Genomic DNA, 23,438 nt, shown 5'->3' on the forward strand with positions numbered 1-23,438 from the left:
ATAGGGCTCTCTAGCGATATCCCAATTCGTCGGTCACTACTGACGTACGTCGAACGTGACCGACTGAAAGGGAACTGATAAACAAGGAATATATATATATATATATATATATATATATATATATATATATGTATACACACACACACACACACACACACACACAATTAAAAGACATTTCTTGTCTGTATGTGTAGCGCAGCTTTTCAATGAAGCTGCCATATTATAGGTAGGACAAAACAAGACAGGCTATTAATATTCTTTCATTGTGCAAATTTATTATAAAGGCTCCAATACAGAGCGATACAAAGCACTTATGCGCATCCCGTGTGCAGAATGATGTGCTTGAAGCAACACAGAGTCACAGTGCGCGGTGCACCTATGCAACAGTTTATTGAGCATTTTCTTTTAACACTTTCAAATTTCAGTTACTGTGTGTGTGAAGAACGATTCATAGCGCTCTATTCTCCACTGTTGTGATCTAACAGACACTGTTTGAGATGTGTGCGTGCTGCTTTTTGCAAGTCTTTAAACACGAGCAAATTATAAACTTTCGTGAAGATTCAGCACTGGTCCGATCGGGACAGTGACAGTTCCATCTGTCCCGAGCGTCTTTCAGAAGTTCTGAAAGTAAGTTTAAACGAGAATGCACGCGTTGGCGATAATGCATAGACTGTCATTGTGTGAAAATGTGGAGAGTGTTAAAACAAAGGTGCCTCTATAAATAGCCCACAGGTATCGATTTTCTGCGCGTTGCATCGATGCATCGTATCGTTTGACATTAGATCGATGTATCTATCTATATAGATGTTTTGTTACACCCCTAATATATATAGCAAATGTCTCCTGAAATATTACAAAATGGATGATCCAAAGAAAAGCTAAAAAAAAAGGACTATAAAGACCAAGATTCTTATTTCCTAACCAATGTAACATTCTAGGAAAATGCTCGAGCATGTCAAAAAAAAAGCATGTCCAGCATCTTGATATCTGTAGAGATGTAATTTCATATAAACATTGCATATAGTTCTCAGTGCATAACATTTTTTTCCCAGTATATTTTTCAGCTGTGAAATATCATTACAGAGTGGCCATACATAATCATGCACAGTATAAAGTGACTTATTATATAGTGACACAAGAGTGAGACAAATTGGCTTCTCATGACACTCATGATTCATCACAAGTATGTTATGTCAAAGACACTGAGAACTTTTTATTTTGAAACCCACATCTCAGCAAAGGATTTACAATATTTTTTTTCATGTGGGTCTGTAAATAAAAGGTTATTCAGTTCACACACTTTTTTTTTTTTTTTTTCTGAGAAGCTAATTACTGAGATTTGTGGGCAAAAGGCATGAGATAAGTTTTTCTGCAACTTACTGGCAAGTAGAACTTGTTTGAGGAGTTATTGGTCTGACAAGAACCATTCATACTGCTGTTGGAATTGTTGAGAGAAGTCATATCTTCGCCTAAGAAGAACTTAAAACCCAACAGATGGAGAAAAACAAATTTTAGAGCATTACAGCAGAAAGACACCACCACTCTTAGCAAAACACATCTGTTGCATTTTGTAACAAATATGTTTCATAGAAGTTCATAACACCTTTTTTTTTTTTTTTTTTTTTTACACAAGTGCAAAATTCAACCAAAACCAATGAGCTGCAAGCAGATGGGAAAAGCAGAGAAGATGAAAAATTGCCAACTTTGGCAGAGTAAAAGCTTCTGGATACAGTTTTTGTCCAGTTGGTGCAGGATTTAATTGAAAAGATGCTTAAATGTTTAAAGCACGTTGATCTGTGGTGTATGTGACTAACAAATACTGAAATTCAGTGGTCGAAAATGTTTTTGGAATTAAAAATGCATGAATGTCACTGCTAGATAACAAGATATCAATGTTTTAACATTGATAGCCCAGATGAGCAGCTTAACATTTGATCTTAGATGTGTGAAACCAATTAACATTAACTTGAAAAACCCAAGTATTCAGTCACATTGCTCTTGGGTTTCTTTTCCCACTGAAAACCAGTCACTTGAGCTCACAGATAACATCATTAGATCCATACTGGACCCAAGCCCTAGTACAGTGATGCAATGATGAATCCATACAGACAGATTACGCTAATTCTACTCTGCCTGTGCTGTGAATCACAACTGAATCCATAGCTAAAGCCCTCCAACTGGGTCAAAAACTGGTGACTGATTTATCAACCGTCTAAATGAATGCATCATGTGATATATTTTGTAAATACTGAATATGTATGCAAACAAGATTATGTACCCAAGGAATGAAAATTGTGTAACATTTAACCAAAAATGTAACTGGTCTTTATATAGCTGGTCCTTATGTTGCACTTTTCGAAACAGTAAATTACCCGATCTACCCTCTCAAAGCTTGGCATGATAAGAGCAGAACCACACACATAGATTATCCAGATTATCTTGAAGGTAAACGGTGCCCATATCACATCAATTACACGTGGGGTTCCTCAGGGTTCAATGCTTGATTACTTTCCGTTTCCTATATACCCAAAACTTTAACCTATAGCAGAGCTTCAATTGCAATTTTTTTCTTTGATATAGGTCTTATAGGTCACAAGATGTTTGAAAGACTAGGCAAGAGGAAGATTTTTAATATTGCCATTATTTCTAAAGAGTTTCCTGAATTACCAAGCCACAAAGCCAGCAGGCTGATATTGACAAGCAAGCAGGGAATATTTTTCTTATTGAACATGGTCATAATGAACAATAATGAATTATGTGTGAATATAATAAATGTCAGTCATTTTAAAAAGCAGTCCAATCTAGCAGATAGACCAGGTATTGGGCAGTAGTGATGCTCACCATGTTGAATACGGCCATGACTAGGATAAGTGCAGTGGTTGCCATGGTGAGTGCAAGTCGTATCCAGGGCTTGTTGGTGATGACTTTAGATGAGCTGAGGAGCCAGGGCATTGTGCAGGAAGCTGCTTTGACCCATTGCTACGGCAACAAGAGAAAAAACAAAAGACAAAAACAAGCTTTAACTCCCACCAACGTCATTAGCATATCAGCTTCTATTCCAAATGCTCAAGGTTATGATTGTGCCCCACAAGTCAGAAACACATTAATAAACATAACTTCAGAGGGAGTGAATATAATAATAAAAAAGAGGCATCTATATCAACTTTGAGTTGAAGTCAACATGAAACACCATTCACAATCCATAATTTCTCTAAAAATGAGGACTACTTGAAACATGTTGGTGTAGATCCTATTCCCCTGTAGAGTCCGAACCCCCTTGGACCCAAAAGCAATTTTATTGGCTAAGACAACTTTTTCCCTTTATTTGTGTTTTCAATTAGTCTTCAGTTAGTGAGCTTACAGCTTTGTATACTATCTTAGCATACTGCTAACTGGAAGGATAGGATTCACTCACTTTGGGGGCTTTTAAAGGAAACGGGAAGGCTAAATGTTTAGCACAGATAAAACAGTATACAGGTTTTGGAACGAGGGTGTGTAAATAATGAGAGAATTTCTAGAATTTTTGAGTAAACTATGCCTTCAAGCAAAACTAAAATGGAATGAAGAAAGAACAAACCCCTGCCTCTGCACATTTTTATCTGAAACAAGACTTCACGACCTTGAAGAAACTGAGATATGTTTGTAAAACTGACCTTGTACATCACTTTACAAAACACTTAACCTAGACCGTGCGCAAAAACACTTCAGGCTTAAAACTAAAAGGAGTAAAAAAGGTAGAAGAGCTAAACAAAAAACGATAAAACCCTCTCGCTAGTCAATCATTTGTTTGTAACATCACCTATACAAAAAAAAAAAAAAATGGCTTTCAATATTTAAATAGCGCACTTCTATCGGATAACCCTAACCTCTTTAGTATTTGTGAATCTGTGGGCTGAATGTAGGACTGTGTGACTTCTCACATCAGATAAATGGGGGGAAAAACTGAGAAAGAAATCTAGACACTCATGACATAGACAGCTGTTTGTGAAACCAAACGAGAGCCCTACTATAAAAGAAACACATAATACGAGTGCCACAGAGCTTTATAAAAATGGTCTCTCATACCCACAATCACCAAACCTGTTGGGACTCTACTTTACTGCTATTCAGCAAGTAGATGACAAAAAACCCAGTAAAATTAGCATCACTCAAGCTGATTTTCTTTTGACAAAAAAAGTAGGGGAAAAAAAGAAGAAGAAGAAGAAGAAGAAAGGGGGCGGTGTTTGGGCTAGCACAAGGTTTCTATTCAACGTAGCCTATTATTACCATCATAAATTCTGAATCTTCATCTGAAATAGCTTGGTTAATTAACGGACTGGGGGACAAATCAAGTCAAGCTGGTGGGTGAACGAAATGCAAACCCTTCAAGTGCTTTGGAAGGTCATGCCTTCTAAAAATATAACTTGGATGCCTCAATACACACAAAAACAGGTTACTTTGATTATAGTTGGAATTCCACAGAGTGTATGAGGTTGAATCTCACACATGTCAAGGTCACCCATTTTTGCATTATGACCCCTGATTCTAATCAGCATTTTCTCAGTATTCTCAAAGCTGATTCACATTAGATTCTCATTAATGCAACACACTAAGAAACACTATAATCTATTGATTTTAAATGAGAAATAATAATAATTTAATCACAAATAAAAACTGTTTGGGGTTGGTAAGATTTTTTATTGTTTTTTGAAAGAAGTCTCTGAGTTTAGTTGATCAAAAATACATTAAAACAGTAAGATTGTGAAATATGATTACAATTTAAAATAACTCTTTTGTTTGTGAATATATTTTTAAATGTAATTCATTTCTGGATACAGTCAAGTCATTATTTCAGTCTTCAGTGGCACATGATTCTTCAGAAATCATTCTAATATGCTGATTTGGTGCTCAAGAAACATTTACTATCAATGTTTAAAACAGTTGCACTGATTAATATTTTTGTGGAAAAAAAATGATATACCTTTTTTTTCAGGATTCTTTGATGAATAAAATGTTCAAAAGAACAGCATTTATGTGAAATGATCATTGTAATAAACCCTTGCTGAATAAAAGTCTTAGAAAAAAATCTTACTGACCCCAAATGTTTGAAAGGCACTGTATAAATACAATTTAAATAATATATCTATTATATATATATTTTTTTGCATTACTGTAATGAGAATTTACTTGAAATATAATAAACCCTAATGGTCATAAAAACAGGCTTAATTTTCTTTAAGAAAACATAATTTCTTATTGATTTTGGGGTGGAATATGACCACAACATGAATGTTAAATAAGTCATTTCACTCTAAGCTCTTATAATATATTAAGGAAGAAAGAGCAGGAGAAAGAAAATAGGGAGACATACAGGTGACATTTACTTAAGACATTTATGTTCTGCAGGTCCAAAGTAGCTCATTATTTGATTATAGACGAAGCTCTCTAAGAGCAGAAAAAGAGTGTTGTTTCTCAGGCTAAAACAAGGAAAATTTCAATCTTGTTTTGATATGGTGTTTTTTTCCTCCTGGTATGGCATTTTCTAACAAGGCGAGGGTCTCAAATGTGAAGGAAACTCGACTTATTAAATTACATTTCAGTATGCAGTTATTTCCTCCATGGAAAATGGATGTGTCTTTAACTGAATAGACTAAACGAAACACGCCAATCTGCTTCATTCACTCTTACAGAAAGCTACTTTATATTTACTTCTATATTTACCACTTACCAGTATGTGACCAGCAAAACAAATGCCGAGGATCAAGGCGAGCAAAAGGAAGGCCATTCCAAATGATACTCCAAGGATGGTGGTTCTGTGAGAGACAAAAATCATCAGGAATACAAGTCACACACAAACATCCAATCTTTATGCATTCTCTGATATGAAAAGAGAAGAAATAGATGTCATTCAGCTTATAGAGATAAGAACTGTTGCTCGGCATGTTTGAATAATCCTAGATTTTTATTTGAAACAGGATTTTTGGTAGTGCTTGAAACTTGATACTGCAATGCTACTCTGATGTGGTCGGTTCGTATGAGGATAATAAGGTGTTCTAAGGTGTTTTTAGTGCATTGCTATACCATTGCTACAGTTTTTGGGTCATTTTTTGGTGACTGCTACCTGCTCCAGGTCAAAAGACCCCACCATAAAATAGAACATCAAGACTTTTTGCTCTTGAGATATGGCCCCAGATCAGTGTCATTTTACTATTATTTATATACTATTATAGTATTTTTAAGTTGCAGTAATTCTGTTAAGTGCTTTAAAATATATTTCTATATAGCTTTAATTTATTTCAGACTTAGTTGTAGTAATTTTAGTACTTAAACTTATATCAGTTAATTGCTATGCCTTAGCAATTAACTATTGCAGTTAATATGCCTTAGCAATTAACTTAGCAATTAACATTTCAAATGTTCATTTAAGATTTTTAAGTTGAAGTTTTTCATCAAATATTTATGTTTTATTTCAGTTACCAAAAACCATTTCCAACAGTTTTAGTTCACAATAACAACACTGGCTCAGATGCCTCCTTCAATGTAGATCTTTGGGATTTTTCACCTGTTTCATTGTCTGCAAGATGAAAATCATAAGTCTGATTGCTTAGGAAAATAACAGAGCATCTTTTCTTATTAAGCCGCATGATTTAATGTAGCATTCACGTCCATAGAAGAAAAAATGTGGGACAAATGTGATGCTGAAGTATAGGGTTAGGGATTTGAATAAGCCTAAGCAGGCATCAGTAATTCAATGGATATTTGACTATTGAAACATAAACGTTTATCTCCAGTCTTTGCGGTGCCATATATCACCATAAATGTGATATAAAATCAATGTCAGGAAGTGAGAACACAGTTTGAGAAAAGCATTGTGCATTCGGCTCTTGTGAATGTGTTCTCAGTCAACATGAGCAGTAAATTAGGGTGACATCTTGCATAGATTTTTCTGTCTGACTTCATACAAAAGAAGACAATTTCCAAACAAGACTGGCCTCTGATTAAAAAAAAAAATCTATAACTGTCTGTTCTGGGCTGTCTTTTTCAGGCAGGCATTGATGTCCCCATCATCCCATTAAATATCATTGCTCATTTTCTCTCAATTGTGTAGATGTTGTAATATTATTATGTGTCACTAGGTCTAAGTGCTGTGGGAGACAGTGGCTGTGTGCGTAATTGCGTTGTGAAAGACAATGACATACTTGAAAGATATCCCGGAGATGGTACTTACTTCGGCAAGACTAAAACCTGCACTATAAAGATGCAGAAGAAAATGAGACAAGCACAGGTGACGTAGTACTTGAAGGCCGGCAGAGTCGTGGTTCTGTACTGTTAGAAGAAAGAAAAAGAAAGAAATGAAATGTCAGAGCTCTTATGTTTTTCTATATGTCTGTTTTAATTGACTTAGTTCTGATTCTGATGTGTTTTTCTCTCCACAATGAAGCACCTACAGTGTTAGTCATTCAATGGCACATACCACATCTCAAGAAGGGATGTACCTCTTTTTCGAGTGTCTTATTGTGAAAGAACAGAGATATCCTTTTAATGTCCTCTGACTTCAGCCACTGTCTGTTGGAAAGAAAGCATAAATAAGGTAATTTATATCAATTAAATTCTAATTGTCAAGATGAATCACTATTATAATAGCTTCTTTGGTGGCACTGATGCAGGAAAGGCTCTGGAAGTGAAATGAATTGACAAATAAATGTTATATCAGGGTCTAAATCTGAGACCACTAATGAAATTAAATATAAATAATTATTTAATAATAATTTATTTTAAAATTATGTTTTGATTTAATTGTTTAATAAATTTGTGAATACATATTTGTTTTACAAGTTTTATAAAACTTTTTTCCAGGTATAAATTAGATTTTGAACCCCAGATTTTCACTGTGGTGTCAGACTTGATCCTTGTTATCATTGGCTATTTCTTGCGCTGTTTTGCAGAGAATTCGTGAGTTGGACAAGATGCAGAGCATTATGAACGCTCACTTCTGTGAGTTGATGCCATCAATAGTGCGAATGATTCTTTCATTCAACTCCTCTTCAAATCTCTTCTTCTGCGATTTTGTTCTGAAAGGGATTGGAGAGGAAAAAGAGACTTCAAACAACCATAGAAATGCAGATGAGGTCAGTGTGAATGTTCTGAAAGGTTATTCACTTGAATTTAGATTTGTGCTTTTTTTTTGTTATATAAAGCAAAAAACAGTAAAAAAACAGACCTTTCAGACCTTTGCTGAAAGTTGTACTGCCCCAATGGCACGTCCTGTAAGAAAAAATGAAGTGCTATTAAGTGCTTTAAGTACAAGCTAGCTAGTCCTGATGACTGGGATCACCATTTAAATCTTGAATCATAATCATTGTTTTCTTTCCATGTGCTCAGGTTGACTCACGTGTGTGTTGATCTTGCCGTTCTCATTGGTCATGCTGTCTCGATGGTGGAGGTTAGCAAACGGTTTGGCTGCTCCCCAAGACTCAAGGTACTGTGTCATGCGGACAGATGCCCTCATCTTGGCTCCATCCAGACTGGGGCGAAGACGAGGAGGTAGCAGGGGACTCCGTTTTTCTGCCTAAGTAACACCATAACATGAAGTATAAGTTTAAATGGATGTGTTACAGGCTAGAGCACAGAAAATCAAATGTATTACATGATCTGATACTGATTTTCTGGACATGTTTCTCTTTTTTGGATGCTAAATGATTTTTATACTGTGCCAAGTCACAACTTGATGTCCGATGTAAAATCTGGGTCCTGAAGCAAAAACCTGTTGTAAACCACTGCTGTACAGGACTGAAATTTCTAATGAATTTATTATCATGATTTGGATCCAATCCCAAAGAATCCTAATGAAATCTAAAATACAAATAAGATCCTAGAACTGGGGCCTTTTGATTGTATGCAGATTCATAAAATATTATTATTTGATATCTTTAAGAAGAAAATTATGGTACCAAATTATGATTCAGATTCCATTAGTGCACAGGAACATAGGATGATTAGTTAAATTATGAAGTAAATATTACATGGGTTTTCTAACTGGGGTCTGAAAAGCGTAAAGGGGTGCTACGGGGGAAAAATTATTCACTAAATATGTTTAACTCAATTCTTAACACTGCTTGGAATGATATTTAGCCTACTGTAAAAAAAAAAAAAAAAATTACCATTTGAAAATGTTTCTATTCAGGCTTAAACATTTAACAGTACTAATGGGTATAAAAAAGGTATTCTGTCAACTACAAAGTAAATATTTTCCAGATAATATTTTAATAATTGTCTCTGGCTTTAGTACAGTGACAATATAAATTTCATTAATTTTGAAAACAAAATTAATTTTGTCTCATCACACAGTATAAATGGGGTTTTATACCTGAAAATGGGAAGGTGGGCTTTATACGTACATGAATGAATATGTATTTTAGGAATGGGTCTCTTTGTCATATTTGAGGGTACTTGACACCAAAAGGTAGAAAACCCTTGCTATAGTATATAAGATAAGAGAGGCTCTCTCAAATATGTGGTTTACTTGACACCAACTTAACTCGATGGCCATCGTTCATTAGAATAAAACAAAAAATGCAAATTGGCATCAACTAAACAACAGGGTGAAAAAAAGAAAAGAGAACAACTAAACAAACAAGCAAAAGCCCTCCAAACTCAAATTCCGTCATCATAATGGGAATGTGGAGGGAGTGGGTGTGCAGTGGGTTGTTGTGATAAGAGGGCCGAGAGGCTCAAACCGAACAGAAATAAATGTATGAGAAAGATTTGCTGCTTTTGTTACCTCGGGCAAAGCAAATGCGTTGTTGAAAAGTAAATAAAACACTGGATAAATAAAAGAATAGCCATTGTTACTTGAATATATGATGCCAGGCATTATGATATCTGTGGGCTGAAAAGCCCACACACATCTCAATGGATGGATATTCTGGAATCTTCTGGGTCTTGATGCCCATTCACTTGAACGTCTTCCCAGGGTTGTCACATATGACCACAAAGTTACATTTGTGTAACAGCAAAGTCTAAATAGTGTAATTATGCTAATTAGTGCAAAAGGTGAACTGAATAACTAGACAATTGTGATATGATTTATTAAATACCATACAGCAGGTTTGTTTGGCTATGATTAATGCTTTTGTTTAACTCGTTTTCTGGGTAATAAATTGACTATTTTTGTTTCGTTATTTAAAATAGATTATTTTATTGTTGCCACAATTATAACTATAGCTGAAAAAAAAGGTTAAAATAACGGATTTGTTCTAAACCCCTAACATCAATTGGGCCAGTAAAAAACCACCCAGAACACTCTAGCATGACTATTTTCCTCAGAAAATGTAAATGTCTACTTATTTATAAACATGTGAAAGCTGGACTGTATGCGTCATTTTTTTTACCTTCGGGTTGATGACTAGGTATGTGATGATGCCATGCTCTTTCAGGTAACAATCTCTGTTTTGTCCGTTGCCTGGCTCGACTTTATATGCCCCATTCAAATGTTCCAATGTTACAGAAGAGATGTGAACCCGTCTGGAGAGGAGCACACAACTATTACAGGCTGGCAAATGAAAGGACACTTCACAAAAACAGGTGCATTACATGAGTATTTCACAAATGTTCCAAAGCCTGCAGATACAATAGAGTTAAGATCTGAAAAATGAATGTAGCCCTTTGCGTTTCTGTTATTTTATTTTTTTGGGTTATTCAACGGAACATTCATTAGTAGCACAAAAGCACATTCATTGTGCTCTCAAAACAGCATTTCTATTAACGTCAAGAACCCTTCATGAGCATAATAGCACTTGTAGCAAATATGTGAAAAACTTGAAATGGGGAAAAACAAAAGTCATACGCTTATCTTACCCAGGTACACCCCCTGCCTCCATGTGATTGGCCAGGGTGACGTCATGTGACCAAACATCATACTGCCATTTCTGGAGGCCAATCACACCACAGAGAACATTCCCAGAGTGCACTCCAACACGCATGTTAATGTCAACCCCGGTGGCATCTCTCACTTTCCTAAAAAACAGGTACAGTATTAAAGGTTTGAACACACCTGCTCATTCTTTACTATTACTATTTCTGTCGTGAGATTGGTATGGTAATAGAGATTGGCAAGATAATGGATAATGTTAATGTATTTGGTCTTAGCAGAATAGATCTGCTACGCCAGTACATTCACAGACATTGCTGTGAGCATGTAAGACATGCTGCTGTTGCTGCACATGTAACATACATGAATTAACACCCATAGCAGATCTACACAGGTGGAGCTGGGGAAGGTGGAGGGTTTCTGAAAGCGAGCTACAGACTGCTAACAGCAAACACTACTGGTATTTGTTTGAATGATGAGCCGAAGCTCATTGGCCACTGATGCAACAACAACCAATTGGCTGTGCTATGTAGATAATGACGTGATCACTACCAAACGAGTTAGACCTATCAGCCTGCGCCATCTAGAGTATGTAATTGCACATTTAAAATTAATTTAAAAATGTATAATATTACACATCTGCAACAATAGTGTCTTTGAATTATCTTTATTTAGGAGACTTTCTGTGTTGTATTTGTGATAAATTTGATTAATTAATCAGCATGCTACGTCAATATTTCGATATACATTTTTAATCAATTGACAGCCATTATTAAAGTTGTCTAAAAATAAAAATATAAACTTTTATGAAGAAATTTAAGTGAAAGCACAATTAATATTTGTCTACTAAATAAACTAATTTTAAGCATTTAAGCATCAACCTTTGAATCAAAAGGTCATGATAAACATAATACTAAAATCATAATAAACAATACTAGACACTCTTGACTGATTTTTACTAGTATTATATGTAAATAAAGCAAGTTTTCTCCCAGTGTAATGAAAAGATATTTTTTACAGAACATACACACTTTAGTCTCTCCCTCCATCCTTTGAAATGACTGAAACAGTACCATATTTCAATGACATAACTTAACACCAGAAATATTTATAGCAAAGTAAATATCAGAAGGTGCCAGGATTGCGGCGGTACATGTTGGTTTCTGAGGGAGTATGTCTGGTGCCTGTGTATATATTCATTCAGCACTCAAAACATCTTGTGTTTCAGATAAGGCAGCTTGAATGTTACATTTTCCCAGTTGCAAAGTGCAGTTTAGGCCAACATGAATTTTTATGCAGGCTGGATTACGCTAGTTTGGTTCTGGTCTAGTTTGTAGAGAAGTATAACCATGCTTCACCTGCAACAAATCCATGACCTTTCTGGTAAAACTGGTTGACGAAGTCAAAAAACAAAACAAAACAAAACAAAACAAAACACAGCCACTGGTGCTCCCTCAAAACAAAACAAATAAATAAATAAAACAAAACAAATTAACTAATTAATTAATTTAAAAAAAAGGTGCATGGCACCTCTGGAGGTATGTGTTGCTGACATATTTCAGTGTACCTGTCACACACCATTCTTAGTTCTAGGAGCCCCTCAGCCTGAGCTATGTCATGTTGGAAAATACATGTTGGAAAGGGTCCTCAATTACCTCCTCAAATGGATTTGTGTGTGTGTGAAAGAAAGAAAATTGCAATAACGTTACAGAGAATGAATGTGTAGCAGAAGAGTGGAAGAATGAAGAATGGGTGAGGAATTGTGAAAGGGACTGGAAAAAGGGGCTGCACTTTGAGATGGAAAAAAATAAAGGAAAAGGAGAATGTGTGGGTTTCAACAATCTCACACATCTGAACCTCTTGAGTATGCAGGTTATTTCAGCCTCAGAGACTAGTGCTTGAAAAGACAGACACCATGGGAAAAAATACACAGAAATGGTCCCTGGTAGATGATGAAAGGGCATATTGTGACAAACAGCTCATGTGTAGTGGTTTTAGGACTTTGTAGCAGATACAATTCAATGGGTCTTTTTGTTGTAATGAAGAATCAGAAAAATATGTAAGGGATAATGTGCATTATCTCAAAATAAACCCTGATAGGCACTGGCTTATGGGACACCCTGAAAAGTGTCCCACAGACTAGCAACCTCAGGCAACCGTAAGGCATTGTACGCCTTACCAATTTTGGTTAAATTTGACTATCAAGACTGAATTTTACACCGTATTTGCACAGACATTTAAATAGCACAGCTGAATCGTCCTGAAACAAAGATCAATTAGACTATTTAGCAGTTATACAAATATATTTTAGTCCAGATTGCTGTGATTGACCAATTAGAATCTACACTGTGTTCCAAATTATTATACAAGTGACATATCAGTATGATTTCAGTACAATAAACATTCAGATTTTAGTATTTCAAAGAAAGTGTCTGTTTCTTTTATTTCTCCATATCTTTTTAGATAACCGGTATCAATAATTTATCAATTATTAATAATTATTGAACTATCATGAGCAATTTACAGCACAAGTTGTAAATAAAGTTGTGCGTAAAGTTGCATTTCAGCCACCTCTAACCAAAGCTCACAAAGAGAAATGTTTACAGTGGGTGTAGAAATACATGAAGACTCATTTTTAAATGGGTTTATTCGTTGAATAAATTATTCGTTGAATACGAATGCCGTACTACGATGGATGATCTAGATGGATGGATTTCTGGATGGTTGGTGAGTGGCCACCACGTTCCAACAAGACTGCGACGTCAGCAAGGAGCTGGAGAGTGATGATTTGGAATGGAATATTGGGAGGTGAGATGGAAGGTCCGTTTACGGTCTCTGAGGGTGTCAAATTGACTTCTGAAAGATATGTGGAGTTTATAGCTGACCATTTTCTGCTATGTTATAAAAAGAAGGATAGTGCCTTTTGAAATAAAAGGATCTTCATTCAGGACAATGCACTATCCCATGCTGCGGCAAAAAACACCACGGCAATAAAACTGTCTGAAAATTTATTTTTACACCCACTGTAAACGTTTCTCTTTGTGAGCTTTGGTTGGAGGTGGCTGACATGCAACTTTACGCATAACTGCCAGCCTGCATGGAGAGGTTCTTGAGACTCCAGAGACACCAGCAGCTTCAAATACCTGTTTGCTGCTCAACAATGGCTGTCGTTTTAATACAATTTTTTTTTTTTTTTGACAGAAACTTTCTTTAATCAGCCTTTATCTGACTCAGTAAATTACTCACAAATCGTATGATAGTTCGATAATCTCCACTCAGTTTTCACACAATGTAAGTTGTTTTCATGCCTTTTGCATAACATTGCACCATGTTCATCTTCAGAAAGATCTTTCTTCCTCCCCATATTGCATGAGAACTGTGACTTGCTTAATAATGTGGAGCAACCTCTTTAAGTAGGGTTTCCATTTACTTAAGTAGACCTGGCAAACTACTTAACAAAGCTGTGTGAGATTGATACCAGTTATCTAAAAAGATATGGAGAAACAACAAACACTTTCTTTGAAAAACTAAAATCTGATATGTCACTTGCATAATAATTTGGAACACAGTGTAGTATTTCAGAGAGCTGTGTAATAATTGTGTATGTTTGAGAAAAACAGTGTGTTCTTTTACTTGATGGCTTCACACATGTCCAGCCCCATCTTCACACAGTTCTTGGCATGGTCAGGCAAAGGGTCCGGCAGACCTGATACACAGTAATAGCAGTCGCCCAGAATCTTGATCCGCATGCAGTCGTTATCCTGCATCAAACAAACCAAATTAGACAGCACTGTAGTATACATTACATTCTGTACAGGAAAAAAAAAAAAAGCTCACAGGAAAAAACATATATTGACTACAACATAATCAGTTATTAAAGGGTTAGTTCACCCACAAATTAAATTTCTGTCATTTATTACTCACCCTCATGTCGTTCCAAACCCGTAAGACCTTCGTTCATCTTCGGAACACAAATTAAGATATTTTTTGATGAAATCCAAGAGGTTTTTTTTATCCCCAATTGAAAGCAACGTAATTACCATCATTCAAGGTCCAGGAAAGTACTAAAGACAATCGTTGAAATAGTTAACGTGACTACAGTGGTTCAATCTTAATGTTATGAAGTGACAAGAATACTTTTTATGCGCAAAAACAAAGCAAAAATAACTTTATTCAACAAATTCTTCTTTACCATGTCAGACTCGTACGCAGTTGATGCAGTGAACGCAGTTCAGTGCTTCCGTGTTTACGTCTGAACGCCGGCTCAGTATTTCATCAAAAATATCTTAATTTGTGTTCCGAAGATGAACAAAGGTCTTATAGGTTTGGAATGACACAAGGGTGAGTACTAATGACAGAAATTTCATTTTTGGGTGAACTAACCCTTTAATATTTTGTTGGTTCTCTCTTGCTTTTGCATGTATTCATAATTTCTTTGTATGACAGCCTGTCCAAAAATTAAGTCCACACAAGCTTTGTTTACTCCAAGCATAACTATGCAATATGCTTTCAAAATCTTTGACAAATTTTTAAATAATATTTGAATATAGGATGAATATGTCAATTTTCCTAGTCCGACATCACTTTTAGCCATTACTTTACTATAAAGTACAGTTCTGGTGTCTCCTATGCCTGTTAGGACTTATGATACCTTGGCTATCTGGTCAAATTTGCCGAAGAGCTCATTGAGCATGTAGACTAGCTCTCCAGGTGAACAGTCACTGGCCAGACGTGTGAATCCAACAATGTCTGCATACAGAATGCTGTGGAAAATGTTCAAGAAATCTCAAAAGGAGACATGTGCAAACTGGTAAAGAGCATGAATTGATTCTTTTGCACTGCAAATAATACACACCTTGCAAATAATTATTTTCTTAATAAGCATTTGTCTTGTGTAAAAAATATCTAAACATCCTTAAACACACTGTTGTGCTGCTATTTAAACCAAAAGCATGATAGTGTGATAGTTCAATAAACCAGAAATTAATACAGAGAAACTTACATTTCAGATATAATATTAGCAGTTATTTTGTTTGAAAAAAAGAATTTGAAACAAAGCCACAGCAGAATTAACTGTTACATCTCTCCGAGCAACACACAGTAGTGGTGTTACTGAATGTATTAATAACTTGAGTGAACAATTCAATGACTCACTCATAAAGACAATCACTTAATTAGCCCCTAAATTAATCTGGTAATCTGAAATGTGAATCATTGAGTGAATAATTCAATAACTAATTCATAAAAAGTTACTTGTTTCTTTCCTAAATGAATCAGTTTTTAAACTAATCAGTTAAATTAAATGATTCAAATGACTCACTCATAAAGTCATTAACTTGTTAACGTATCGACGTACCATTCAGAAAGAGTTAGTGAAAAAATGAAAAGGATATTATAGGGGAAGGAGAACCGCTTTGAAGCAGATAGCAGTATTGCTTTAATAACAGCACTTGTCCTTCAATATAATTACCAAATTACATTTAAGTTTTGATGAAGAGTCTCTTCAAAGGTTTGCCCTATATAGCAGAAGATTGTGTGTTTGTTTTAAATTTTTAATAGAAGAATACAAAAATGTCTAGGCTCTTTTAGATGAGAGCTACTTGTATCTAGGTTGATGAATAGCTTGTTTTTTGTGTGCAGACTGAAGGAGGGCAGGATGGTTTGACAGGATCTATTGAGGGTAGGATGGCTCAGTGAAAGCAGGTGCAGTGTATAGGATATATATTTATATATTTTCTAGGCTGCCTAAAATAAATCAGTTGAGTACACAGATACTCTAGTATGTGTGTCATAAGTCCTACCTTACATTGGTGTGTCTCTGGACATAGAGGTTATGGAAATTGTTGGTGTTTTCCGCCTGGCCAAAGTTAGGACCCTTCAGCCTCTGAATGATCTCTGCCTTCATCACTCTCGCAATGTGGGCGGGCAGCAGGGACAGCAAAAGACGTTCCTATTGGTCGTATAGAGAAGGATAGTTATACGCCATTCCTTTGAATGGTTGCTATGTTTGTAAATTAAGTCAAAATCTAATTATTGATAAACTGGTCAAAAGTTTTGAATAATTAAGATTATAATTGATCATTTATTATTACAATTTAAAAGAACTGTTTTCAATTTGAATATATTTTAAAATGTAATTTATTCATATGATGTAAAAACTAAATTTTCAGCATTATCATTCAGTGTCACATGATTCTTCAGAAATTATTCTAATATGCTGATTTGCTGCTCAAGAAACATTTCTTCTTATTATCAATACTGAATACAGTTGTGCTGCTGAATATTTTTGCGAAAACCGTGATACACTAACATTTAAAAGAAATACATTAAATTCATCAAAAGTGACAGCAAAGACGTTTATAATGTTACAAAAGAATTATTTTTCAAATAAATGTTGTTCTTTTAAAATTTATATTCACCAAAAATGGAAGATTAAGTTGGATGCACTGCATTGTGGGATACAATACTCAGAACAGTGTGCTCTGTTCTTGTTTTCTGTACTAGGTCATCCAGATATTCTGTGCATACAGAAAAAATAGCATATTCTTCACACTATTCTACATACCAAAGAAGTACAGGTACAAGCAGTATGGTAATATATAATTTAGAACAAATAACATATTTTTTTTATAACAAAATGATGGATGGCTGGTGTATTGAGAGACAGAAAATTAGAGAAAAATGAAAACTGAGGAGGATGAACAGACTGAATCATAGCAGTGTAACAGATGTCTCCTGCCACTAATGAACTACCCTAATTGTAAAAGAAACATATGTGATTCTACTGAAGAACATATAGAATTTGTTTGCCTATATGCTGTTAAATTGTATTCTATATTTATTTCCGATATTATTTTATTATTTCAGCCACCCTTTTCTTTAGATATCATATTAGCATCAGCCATATTAGTCAAGCACTAATTAAGTCAATTTTTGACCCTGGGTTAAGCAATTATTCACAATTAAAAGAGGGTTAGCACAGGGTTACAGTGAATAAATAACCCAAAGAAAATTATGAACAATGTGAAATATAAAATGGGATTGTGTTTGAGATATGAAATGTCCATTCATTTCTCTTTTTATTATCCTGTCACTCTTCCTCGTTTTCTTTGTTTTCCCTTCAGAGGCCACCCTGCTTAATGAAGGTCAAATAAAAGAAAATAAAATAATGGCCATGTGCTGATTGTGACAGCAGGAAAAAGGTGACATTATTTAAACACATTTTACTGTTGTGCTCAGAAGGATGTAAGTGCTTTTAAATAACAGTCCATTAATGTATTATTATCAAAAAAAGAGGCAAATCAAAGCAGGTTGTCCACACTAATGGGTTCAAGTATACTGCTGTGGTCTGGGGGAGTGATTGCTAAAGGAAATGATGTCATTAATTCATTGTGGTTCTTTGGCTACAGCATAAAGTAGTATGATTTCTGCTCTGTTAAATTGCAGAAATATTAATTTGCAAAATTTGATGTTCTTTTTTTACATCCTATCGTAAGTCATGAAATATTACCAAAACCACATTGTGGACCAGATTACATATGCAGCACATGATTTAGAGATTTTTAGTTTGAAGAAAATGTGGGTGTGAATATTGTGGTGGTGTGGATAGTTGTTTATGTGGGGTTGCTAAGGGGTTCTGTGTGATTTTTAGGGTGTTGCTAGGTGGTTGCTTCCTAGCCCAAGTCAAAAGTGGCCACCTTCAAGTCTATGATTTTATGAATTCTGATTCAGTGGTTTTCAAACCACAAAACAATTGAGAGACAAAAAAAAAGATGTTCTAAAATGTACTTTAAGGCTGTCGAAGTTCACATGTTAATATACTATTGAAATATTTTGGTAATGATTTTACATTTTTTACTTTTACCAGGTGTCACATTTTACATTTTAATTTTTTCTATTTTCTTTTATACATTTATTAATTGTTCAAAAATTGTTACATTAAAACATTAAATGTTTGAAATGTTTAACTTTTTTTATTTTTAATATATACAAGATTCGAGATAAAACAAACTCTTCTCAACAAACCGCATGGTTTACAGCTGCAGTCTGTAAGTTTTGCCTCTTTGTCACCATCTCTGTTCGAAACCTGTAACCAGTTATTTGCAGAATTATCATCTTTACATGGGTTGTGCATCGGCACAGCATCTCAGCGCCAATTAATCTAATGTTTTGAGGAGAATGTGTGGCTGTAAGTCACCACACTAGTGGATACAGTAGAGGTACTTCGGAATCTCAGATTGTATTCTTGGAAGCATGACCAAAATAAGAATTTTCACTGGAAAATATCATCTGAACAAGTAAGTAACAAATCTGCCACTTTTGTTCTGACCAACTGAGTAAAAAAAGCATTACAATAAATCGCGCTACCAATGGTAATGCAGCATCCTCACATAATATAGCCTACTAGCTGGGACTCGTTCTTTATGTAAACAGACGTGATGTAATGACACAAAGATGAATGGCGGCAAGCTCGCATTTCCCGCGGAAACCTACCAGTACCATCCAAATTAGAAAACATTATTACAAGCTTACCGATGTGAATCGGGCTAAGGTAAGGAGATTATTTTGAACACTGGCTGGTTATTTACTTGCTCACAAATTGATTTTGGATCATTTTTAAGCAAAAAAAAAGAGTTACGGACAGCAGCTTTAAGATATCATTCATGAGTAAAAATTTGAGTATCAGTCTAGTTTAGGGGTTATCAAATCTGGTGCTGTGCTTTTTCAAACCTGAACACTTCTAATCACAAAATATATTTCAAAGGTAATGTTTTATTCACCCTTGAAATGTAAAATGAGGCATATCCGTAATTAGGCTGATGGTCTGTGCTGAACTAATGTTCTGATTGGAATGACCAAACAGTGAGCAGCCCCACAGGAGGTAAATGAAGGAAATGCTCCAACATGTTTTACAATAAGGCAAAAAGATCCAGCAGTTGATAAACTGACTGAAGAGCTCCATTCTCACAGTACACAGAACATACATCCAAGATTTAATCATGTTGTGCAGCGAGTGTGTGAAACATTGTCTTTGCCTTGTGCTCTGTAATTGTTTTTCCAGGAAAGCCAAAAACACAATTCTGATAACATTCATAGAACAATGGAGCCGGGGGCATGTGCTCAACAGGCTGATATTTCACAGAGTGAGAATGATAATTCCTGATGGAGCAGAAGTGCCGCCAGCGATCTGCCTTTATCTCACTGCTCATATTTCACTCACTCAGCCATCGCCATTGAGAAACACTTTATCATTATTTCACACAAAACAGCAATAAGCAAAACTAACCTCGGCAAGAGTGAGGCCTTGTACAGACTTCCGCCCCACCCGTATCCAACAGGAAACAGAGTGCTGGGGGGGAAACAAATCTATTTTGGGACAATGTAACTCTCAGCCCCCTCTGCCTTCGAATATTAGACGCCCATTGTGGTGATATAATGATCTCTTCAAAACAGCTGCAGGAATGACTCATGCTCAAACCTATCCAAAACCTCCCCAAACGAGGCCTACATTAACGTCTTGTTCCCTGAAGGACCGGGCACCATGCAGTTCAGCACTGTTTATCCATTCTTTGAAAGCAACGTGGTACAGGCAATCTGTGCATCCCTCTCGTCATACCTGCTGATGCTTCTCGGATTCCAGTTTGATGGGAGACTTGATGCAGTTGCAGGTGTCGTGGTATGTCTGTTTAAGAGCCAAATCCATCAGGTGTTTGTGATAGGCTCCCACCACATTTCCACAGATGAAGATGATGATATTAGCCAGGATCTACACAGACATATAAACAGCTTTAGTCAGAGATATATAGAGATACTGCATTCTCTGTACTCTATGTCACAGACATTTTTCTTCAAAAAAAGAAAGGTTACACTTTATTTTAAGGTGCCCGTTTTACAGTGTAATTATACATTTAATATTCCTACTTAGTAATAATAATTAACTATATGTATTTACTACTAGGATTAGGGTTTGGTTTATATGATATATTTATCAATATATATTTATTCAATATGATAAATTTATCATACTGTTTACAGACAGATGGATAGATCATATATATCTATCTATAAACAATATATTTCATATATATATATATATATATATATATATATATATATATATACAGACGTGGACAAAATCGTTGGTACCCTTGATAAATATGATCAAAGATGACTGTAAAAATAAATCTTGATCTTGAATTCATAAAATTAGCAAAAATTTAACCTTTCACTGAAGGAAAAGAATTGAAAGTGGGGGGAAACTCACATTATGAAATAAATGTTTTTCTCCAAAACACGTTGGCCACAATTATTGGCACCCTTTTATTCAATACTTTTTGCAACCTCCTTTTGTCAAGATAACAGCTCTGAGTCTTCTTCTATAATGCCTGATGAGTTTGAAGAACACCTGACAAGAGATCAGAGACCATTCCTTCATACAGAATCTCTACAGATCCTTCAGATTCCCAGATCCATGTTGGTGCTTCTTCTCTTCAGTTCCCCCCAGTCATTTTCTTTAGGGTTCAGGTCAGGGGACTGGGACGACAATGGCAGAAGCTTCATTTTGTGCTCATTGACACATTTTTGTGTTGGTTTTGATGTTTGTTTTGGATCATTGTCCCGATGGAAGATCCAACCATGGCCCATTATTGGATTTCTAGCAGAAGCGGTCAGGTTTTGATTTTTTTATCTGTTAGTATTTGCTAGAATCCATGATGCCATGAATCTGTACAACATGTCCAGGACCTCCAGCAGAAAAATAGGCCCACGACATTTAAAGATCCAGCAGTATATTTAACCGTGGGCATGGGGTACTTTTTATCCATGTGTGCACCAAACCCATCTGGTGGGTTTGCTGCCAAAAAGCTCTTTTTTTAGTTTCATCTGACCATAGAAGCTGGTCCCGTTTGAAGTTTCAGTCGTGTCTGACAACTGAATATGCTGGAGATTGTTTCTGGATGAGAGCAGAGGATTTTTCTTGAAACCCTCCCGAACAGCTTGTGGGGATGTAGGTGCTGTTTGATCATTTTTTTTAGGCTTTCTGAGACTCAAGACTTAACTAATCTCTGCAATTCTCCAGCTGTGATCCTCAGAGAGTCTTTGACCACTCAAACTCTCCTCCTCACCATGCATTAGGGCGATTTAGACACACGTCCTCTTCCAGGCAGATCTGTGACATCTTTAGTTGATCGGAACTTCTTAATTATTGCCCTGATGGTGGAAATGGGGATTTTCAATGCTTTAGCTATTTTCTTATAGCCATTTTCTATTTTGTGAAGCTCAACAATCTTTTGTTGCACATCAGAACTATATTCTTTGGTTTTACTCATTATGATGAATGATTAAGGGAATTTGGCCTTTGTGTTTCCTCATGTTTATACTCCTGTGGAACAGGAAATCATGGCTGAATTTCATGTTCATGATCACCCTGGTGTGCTAAAAAAATGTAAATATGAATGGGAATATACTTCAGAGATATTTTACTCATAAAAAAATTCTACGGGTGCCAATAATTGTGGCCAACGTGTTTTGGAGAAAAACATTTATTTTATAATGTGATTTCCCCCCACTTTTCCTTTTCCTCCAATGAAAGGTTAGATTTTTGCTAATTTTATGAATTAAAGATCAAAAGGATAAACAATGCAGATTTAGTTTTACAGTCATCTTTGATCATATTTGCCATGGGTGCCAATAATTCACAGACACACACACACACACACACACACACACACACACACACACACACAGCATTTCTTTGCAAAATTATGACAATGTGAACTCTAATCATAATTTGTCAAATATGTTTAAATAAATATCTTAATATATATTTTTTTAATTACAGTAATCGTCATGAACAACATGAATGTCACAATGCAATAAATCTTAATGCTACTAAAATCTTAATGGCTTCTAATTTTGCAAAATATATTTCTTTTGATTTTGGGTTGAACTATAGTGAGATTAAACCTTTATATATAGTTCTCTTAATTCCAAGGAAGTGTATATAAATTATCAATGAGATAATGGATATGTTAAATATTTAGCATTGAATTAATGTGGAGACTCGCTGTATAATCAATGCAGCATTGGCATACAGTATAAAACAAGTAATGAATGCAGTAAATTGCATCATAGGTACAGGAACACATTACTGCCAGACCACAGACACTTTAGGAAAATATGCACAGCAACCAAATAGCTTTTGAGTTTCAAATGGCAGAGGTAAGCGCATTAGCGAAAGATATAATCAGTATAAGGATCTACAGAGTGATGTGTCTCTACATTGATTTGAAAGATATCGATCTTCAGGAAGAGTGAATTCAGTTCAGCCCACGAAAAGCTTTCAGCGGCCTCTTGCATTATGTCAGAGTGAACAAATATCAGTACAGTATTGAATATGGTGCTGTTATCTTTGACAATTGGAGTGTTAGATAATTGGGTTTAATTGCAATAAATGAAACTATCACAATAAGGCATGTGAAATTACGAATCCTACAATAATAAAGATTTGGCTTTTGAATTAGAATTTTGGTGTGATGTAAATATATAATTGAATTGTAGTTTTATAATTCAAATAAATAAATATAAAACT

At 35.3% G+C, this 23,438-nt stretch overlaps 1 protein-coding gene across 3 annotated transcripts in view; it reads right to left on the reverse strand.

The window, feature by feature from the left end:
• The window catches only part of adcy2b (adenylate cyclase 2b (brain)), a 77,112-nt gene that overhangs the window by 13,586 nt on the left and 40,088 nt on the right, over positions 1 to 23,438 (reverse strand). For 2 of the 3 annotated variants that reach the window (XM_051871679.1, XM_051871681.1), the window contains 14 exons: positions 20,466 to 20,615; positions 16,651 to 16,799; positions 15,501 to 15,612; positions 14,483 to 14,610; positions 10,837 to 10,995; positions 10,371 to 10,503; positions 8,372 to 8,548; positions 8,201 to 8,244; positions 7,971 to 8,051; positions 7,476 to 7,545; positions 7,208 to 7,305; positions 5,708 to 5,792; positions 2,842 to 2,979; positions 1,381 to 1,479 (listed from right to left, as the gene is read on the reverse strand). In XM_051871679.1, the coding sequence (XP_051727639.1) occupies positions 1,381 to 1,479; positions 2,842 to 2,979; positions 5,708 to 5,792; positions 7,208 to 7,305; positions 7,476 to 7,545; positions 7,971 to 8,051; positions 8,201 to 8,244; positions 8,372 to 8,548; positions 10,371 to 10,503; positions 10,837 to 10,995; positions 14,483 to 14,610; positions 15,501 to 15,612; positions 16,651 to 16,799; positions 20,466 to 20,615 (1,623 nt within the window). The remainder of the gene's footprint in view (positions 1 to 1,380; positions 1,480 to 2,841; positions 2,980 to 5,707; positions 5,793 to 7,207; positions 7,306 to 7,475; positions 7,546 to 7,970; positions 8,052 to 8,200; positions 8,245 to 8,371; positions 8,549 to 10,370; positions 10,504 to 10,836; positions 10,996 to 14,482; positions 14,611 to 15,500; positions 15,613 to 16,650; positions 16,800 to 20,465; positions 20,616 to 23,438) is intronic. The other variant, XM_051871680.1, reaches the window with a different exon arrangement.

Source organism: Ctenopharyngodon idella, chromosome 19 (assembly GCF_019924925.1).
Source record: "Ctenopharyngodon idella isolate HZGC_01 chromosome 19, HZGC01, whole genome shotgun sequence".
Taxonomy (NCBI): domain Eukaryota; kingdom Metazoa; phylum Chordata; class Actinopteri; order Cypriniformes; family Xenocyprididae; genus Ctenopharyngodon; species Ctenopharyngodon idella.